The sequence below is a fragment of the Azolla caroliniana genome, unplaced genomic scaffold, assembly GCF_043228905.1.
Source record: "Azolla caroliniana isolate FFs.n. ecotype wild unplaced genomic scaffold, voAzoCaro1.0.p SCAF_9, whole genome shotgun sequence".
Taxonomy (NCBI): Eukaryota; Viridiplantae; Streptophyta; class Polypodiopsida; order Salviniales; family Salviniaceae; genus Azolla; species Azolla caroliniana.
In genome coordinates this window covers 10563328-10570082 of record NW_028230444.1, presented here as the reverse complement: position 1 = coordinate 10570082, position 6755 = coordinate 10563328, and the positions used below count along the sequence as shown (strand labels likewise).

General features: G+C 35.6%; 1 protein-coding gene across 1 annotated transcript; it reads right to left on the bottom strand.

Moving 5' to 3' along the window:
- Nucleotides 1-432: 432 nt before the first annotated feature.
- On the bottom strand, nt 433-4043 carry LOC147860157 (mitochondrial import receptor subunit TOM20-like). Its single transcript, XM_087325125.1, has 6 exons — nt 3877-4043; nt 3116-3194; nt 2828-2997; nt 2104-2151; nt 1883-1984; nt 433-992 (listed from the first exon to the last, which is right to left on the bottom strand). The coding sequence occupies exons 1-6, from the start codon at nt 3982-3984 to the stop codon at nt 852-854; spliced, it is 648 nt and encodes a 215-aa protein (XP_087181251.1). The 5' UTR covers nt 3985-4043; the 3' UTR covers nt 433-851.
- Between the last annotated feature and the right edge of the window lie 2712 nt (nt 4044-6755).

Sequence of the window (6755 nt, the reverse complement as noted above, 5' to 3'; positions counted from 1 at the left end):
CATAATTTAGCCACTAATGTGACAACACCTACACGCAAAAAATAGCTCGTGACAAAATAACCCTATCTTTAACACTTATTTGTTCATTTTGTAACCAAATATTGTCTTTGGATATTTTCTTGCCATAACAGTCCAAGTCTTATATTTTCTCACCATCAATTGTTTTAAAAAACTGATGAGAGTATTTACACGTGTGCTTTAGGCAGCATTCATTACATGAATTCCTCACGCATTATATACATATATTCAGTGAAAACACCAAAATCACTCACCATAAGAATCAGTGAGAGCATTTGATCAAATAGTTTATTTTGTACCACAAATCTCTTTGAGAAGCAAAACTTTTGTTTCAAATTTGTTTTTCAACATACTTGACCAAATGATAGAGTCCATAGAAACATAGTAAGTATGATTGTTAAAAGTGTTCAAGCATGAATCAAGTCCTCTATACCTCATCATATTACCGACAAAGTAAGTTTCTTGTTTAGGAAGATATACAATTCTCAAGGAACATTTATAAAGCTCTTGATGATTACCAAGCCAAACTTGAAGATCACAATTTCTCATCATATGATCATCAATGCATCATAATGCCCAGATCACCATCAACAGTGACCAATGACAGTATAAGAAAGACGTGTTTAGTCTATGCTTTTACCTATGAAGGCAGAGGAGAGGAGAGCCTCATAAACTCGGTGAAAATATCAATTTACTTATTGATATCCCATGCTGAGAAAAGTTACCAAAATTCGGAAAACTCACCAAAATTTGAAAAAATAACGCTGAAAATGCCAGGCCTAGGCACCTCATTTTTTTATTAGCGTAAATAGTGTTTTTCCTATAGACCAGCATCATTGTTCAAGGTTCAAATCTGATGCAGCTGGTGGAGGTGCCTTTGAGAATCCTATCCATGCAACCACACCAATGGCAAGTATCACCCACCCAAGTAAATCATACTTGAAATCATTGTTTTTCCCCTTCTTAGCTTGTCCCTGAGGAAAAGGGTAGAATACTATTTTGAGTACGAAACCTTAAATACAAAATATAAAATTTGCTATTTTAGACCCTCCAAACTTCTTCTGTAGTTTTATAACCTCGCGTTCTTTCAAAGTCTGACGTTGCCTTCATCATAATAAGGATTTCATATTTGTAGTTTGAAACCATTCTAAAATATAAGAAAATGGTTTAAATTCTATCATTTTGTTAGAAAAAGAACTTAGAAAGACGTTTTTCTCAGGTGGAAAAGTTTTTCTTTGTAAAAAAATCATATTTTAACATTGGCAGCATTACAATAGTAGACACGTTAAACTTTGTCCTAAGAAAATGGTTTATGATGCTTTCATTTTTGCAGAATAAAGTAAATCTCTGAAGCAATTTCCTTAGTAGGGAAAAGTGTTGGTTAAACTATTAGTGTAATGATCTCAATGTCAAAATATGGATGTTTTAGAGAAGAAAATGGATTTGTAAAGACATTTCCTTACAGAAGTGAATTGTTAGCTAATTATTGGCATAATGCTCCCAATGTATGAATGTTTTGTAGAAGAAATGAGTTTGTAAAGCCATTTCCTTGAGGAAATTTGGTAGTAATGAAATAATATCAAAGTCACAAAGGAATTTGACAGAAATGGTTAATGAACTTATTGATGCAATAATCTTGGAGTCAAAACATGGCTGGGTTTACAAAGAAAAATACTTTGGACCCATTTCTTTAGACTTGAAACCATGAGCTTGATGTTATAAAGTAGAACCTTACACATTACGTTCATGCATTTTTTTAAAATTAACCATAAGTTTATATAAATATAGATAAAAGGAAATGCTTTTAAAATGGTTTAGCAAACAACAAATTCCTCTAACTTCTAGACGGTTATCTTTCCCATACCTTGGAAGTTCGCTCTCCACCACCAGGACCTCCAGAAGATGCATCAAAGCTAGACTCTTGAGCAACCAATTGAGCACGGAGTTCTTGGTGTAACATTGGAGCCTATATTGAAGTCAAAACCACAATGACCAAAAAACGAAAGTTCACAACTTTTACCCAGGGAAAAAAATCATAACTTCAACCTTTCAAAGTGCTAAACTGGAACCACTATGTGCAAATACCTTTATTGCCATTTCCACTGCCTTGTGGTATAACTCGTTGGTAGGTTCCTGGGAAAGAGCACATACTTTTCTCAATATTTATCAATCAAATTAAACCATCATAATTTAGACCAGAACAATGAACCTAGAGGCATGTGCTGACAAAAAGAGGAGTGAATAAAATAGAAAAAGTAATGCAAGTAGATTAACATTCAAATTTGTAGAATCTTGTAAATTATAGAAAGATATGACCATGCAGAAGAGAGTATGAGAAAAAATAACATCGCCAAGCAAAAGGATGTTAGCATCAAAATAGAAAAGAACTCTATATTGATGGTTTACATCATATTCTATATCCCTTTTTGTTAGGAAAGACTTATTGAGACCAGGGATTTCAAAGAAAACATTGTGCCACTAGGTTACTTTTCTTGATGAGCAACTACTTCCTTCTAGAAAGCCATTTTCATTCATAAAAACATATATCACAGGTTACCTAGGGTAATGAAACATGTCCATGACATCACATGTTCATGAGATCAAAAACACAAAACACTAGCAGCACTATGACACCTTAGTTCTTAAAGACGATGCTCAAAGTTTCAAGAGGTGTATTTCCATTAAGAAAAAAGACATTGCTACCTTAGTTTACCTCTACAGAATTGAGAAGGGAAACTTTATTACATGGACAAAGTTTTACACATAATAAAATATGGAAATTTAAAAAGAAGAAGAGAGAAAATATTACCACTTCTACGGCTTCTTGGAAGCACTCGGATGCCTTCTCAAAGTGTTCCTTAGCTTCATCTCCTTCTTTTGTAAGAAACCCATGCGTTGTATGAGCATTCCCCAGACACCACAAAGTCTCATGCTTCAGAGGATTGATTCTTCGGGCCTCTTCAAGCTTCAACACAGCATCTTGTTAAGAGAAACAACATGCAATTAAATTTCCATGACCGTTTATCACTCCTCAGTCGAAAGACAAGTTCAAACATGTTCAGGTCTAGGTATGTTTGAGAAAGATATTCAGTTCTACCTTTCACCATGTCCACAGATGCTTGTCCCTGCTGAAACTGGGCTAGCTCTAGCAGTGCTCCACCCCATCTTGTTAGATTCTGGAATAACAATGAAGCAATCAAGGACTGAGTTTTCAATCATTTTAAAGAGATACTATTGCCAAATTTCATTCAAGTTTTCAACTATGGTAAAGAGTAATTGAAAATACTGAAAACCGACAATGAAAGCCAAGCATTTAGTAAAGAACTCTCGCTTCAAACATTACCCCTTGTCGTAATAGAATTAAAGAGTGAAAATTTTAAAAATTTTATGATCTACGTGCGGGCTCAAAAATCCTACCAAAATAGGTAAAAAATTTGGCTTTCAACCGACCCATTTTATGGTATAGACCTAAGAATCACCAAACCATGTTTTTACTGATTTTAAGAATCCAGAAAAGAAAGTAAAACCCAAAAAAATAAAAAATAAAATCATATGTTTTTTCTAATCTTATGTACCCTAAAAAGATAGTAAATCCCCCCCCCCCCCCCCCCCCCCCCCCAAAAAAAAAAAAAAAAAAGATTTTTTTTCTCATCCTTTGTTTGATATATGTCATAAACAAAGCAACAGAAAATAGACAGTAAGTCTCCCACCCTCTCAAAAGAAGAGAAATAAAAAGCATATGAAACCATAAATCTCCCATCAAACAGGTGCCTCAAACAAAGAAAAACAAAAGCTTAAAATTTTGGCAAAGAAATAATATAATGACAATAACTTAAACTAAATTAAAAAGGGACTTACATCACAGTCATGGGGGGAGTGAAGGTAAGTCTCTGCTGCATTTGTTCGAGTGGTCTCAAAGAAGACAAGCTTCTCATAGTCTTCTGGGGAGAGAGCTTCCATCATCATGTCTGCCTCTGCCTCTGCCTCTGCCTCTGTAAATGTGGTGGGTGGGTGTGTTCTGCTTCTGCTTCTTTCTTGTTTTAGTAAATTACGAAATGCCCCTCCACAGTTTGTACAATGCACACACACACACACACACAACTCCTCCCAACCCAAGCTTTTGGTGGAACCTTCTTCGTTTTACACATTGCACAATCGGCTCTTGCCAACTCGAACGAATCTTCGGTATCGTATCGTATGTTCCCACCTTCCGCAGACTTTTGATCAATCATCATCAAATCTCTCAATTCGTTTGTCTCCCTTACGTCCAATCCTTATTGTTGCAAGGCATTCTTATTCTATGGCCAAACACTCTTTCTTGAACTCAGAACACCCCCCTTGGAGTGCCATTTTGATGAATTCCCCTCCTTCGCTCTCTCTCTCTCTTTCTTTTTTTCGTAAATAATGGCTTTCATTACGAAATGCTACTCTACACACCAATTCAAATGGCGAATATGATTATATGTGACCTTGCAGAGTTCTCTCTCTTTATGGTGGAGATTTCGTGACTTCGTTAGCCTTGTCAATTGCCATAAAAGAAGTCCTTTTAACTTTACAATATATTTTCTCACTCCAACTTGCGAATAAAAAACGAAGTCATTTTGCATATTCCAATTGAACCATAGCCCCCAATACCTCAAGAACTCAAAAATAATTTGGAAATCAAGCATCAATTCATTGTTCTCCATGTGTACAAAAATGCAACTGAAGGAAGATAGGCGTACTCTAGTTAGAGACATCCACACTAAATTAATACACCTCCAAACCATTGTAGCCATCAGGCATGAAAGAAATCAATGCCTACTATGTTCCAATTCCATTGAACAAAAGAAACATGTTCCTCTATCAATGTTTCTTTTTTTTAATGCATCCCCCAATGGTAAAGCTCCAACCATAACTCTCCAAATCAATAGCTTAGCTCATAGCATCAATCAAGAACACCAACCTGCCTTGATCACATGAAACCACTAGGTAATGGGCTTACGAAAACCCCATACCTTTATAACCCTTTCTTCCATCCACTTATGTTTGTTTGTCAATCAACTTGTGATAAGCATCGTTTGTTGAGATCATGGCGAATCGCCTATTTCCAACAAACATCCAATCAAGCTCTTGAGATCCCGCATCTAAATCAGGAATGGGCCCATACGAAGATAATAATTATTGCAACTTATCCTAAATAAACTTATAACCTTTTGGAATACAAAATGTTGATCTTGTTGTTCAAAAGGTCATTAATCTTCTTTGTGACACCAACATAACATCCTTGATTGTTACTAAACCCAATCTAGCCATCTGATTGAATTGAGGGTTAAGAATTTGTTTACCTCCCGAGTCCCCACCTCAACAACCTTGATGTTGCCAAAACCTCCATTTGTAATGAATTGGCACATCCCCTTTCTTGGGGAGGATGCCATTCCACAAATTCCAACATACTTTGCCAAGATGTCAATAAATGATTAACTATTAGAGACCCTGCACATTTGACATCCCTTTCAAAATTAATGGCATTCCATCAATTAGCTTCAATTGTCATGTTTCCAAGCTTAATTCTTGTCTTCTCTATAAAGCATGTGTTGTGACATGAATACATAAACATCATGGCTTCACTTGGGCTTAAACCCAAGACCTTGTAATACATAATCAAGAACCTAACCATTAGGATAGCATATGATTATATAAAATAATAAAAGCTACTTCTTATAATAGATTTATTATTGTAAATGTTCTGGAACATTATAGAATATCCTAGAACATCTTAGAATATTCTAGGTCTAGAACATTATAGAAATCACTAGGCTATTCTATAGGAACTTATAAATATGGACATACAATTCTTCTCAAACCAATTCGAATCAACACCAGTCTTAAGCTTTTGTCACCTTTCTTGTATCCATCTTCATTCTATCTTACTAATACATTCATTATTATCTTATCACTTCATTCCTCTCTTCTCGTGATCTCTTTACATCTTTCTTTTACCACTCTATCTTTTCTCTTGGTTCTGACAATTTGATTCGAATTTTCACTCTCTCTCTCTCTCTCTCTCCTTGAGATGAGATCGCTTCCCATTGAGATCATGGCCATGGAAAGGGTTGTTGAATACATGCTTAAGGTTCAAAAAAGTTCCTCACATCGACTTCCTAGAATTGCGTGGGAAGCAAGCAAAAAGATCCAAAAGACGCATAAAAGCAAAATTTTGTGTTTCGATTAGATGCAAGATATAGAAAAATGGTTTGGTAGATGGGATGCAAGACACTTGCTTCGTGATGCATCATTAGATTCCTTTGTAAATGAGGCCTTTTTGCAACGCCAATGTATCATGACATGTGACAAATGTGGAGGCTCACGCTGTCGTGAAAATTCGTTACTATGTGTGGATTGCAAGGCGGAACCGCCGGGGTTCTGGACTAGAAGGATTTAGTGCAACACGTACAACACAAGCAAAATTCACATATAAGACGAGTAAATGAGAGAAAACATTCATTTATAGCATCAGAAAATAGATTCTTTTATAATTCAAGAATCTTGTTACAACGGGTTGAAGATGAAAATGAGAGATAAATTTTTTTTTAAAGAAAGGAGCCAACAGCCATGTAAGGAGTGGTCCAATATGAATATGAGAGATAAATTTTGACAAGAAAGATTGAGCAAGCCAAGCCAAGAGTTTGATTTCAATCTGAGAGATAATTTGTTCCCCAAGGAAATGGAAGAGAGAAGAAGAAGAAGGAAGAGGA

Excerpts from the sequence above, each read along its gene's own strand:
- LOC147860157 (XM_087325125.1), bottom strand. The coding sequence starts at position 3,984 with ATGATGATGGAAGCTCTCTCCCCAGAAGACTATGAGAAGCTTGTCTTC. Across the intron at positions 2,998-3,115 it reads ATCTGTGGACATGGTGAAAG|ATGCTGTGTTGAAGCTTGAA; the intron begins GTAGAACTGAAT and ends TCTCTTAACAAG. Across the intron at positions 2,152-2,827 it reads TCCAAGAAGCCGTAGAAGTG|GAACCTACCAACGAGTTATA; the intron begins GTAATATTTTCT and ends GCTCTTTCCCAG.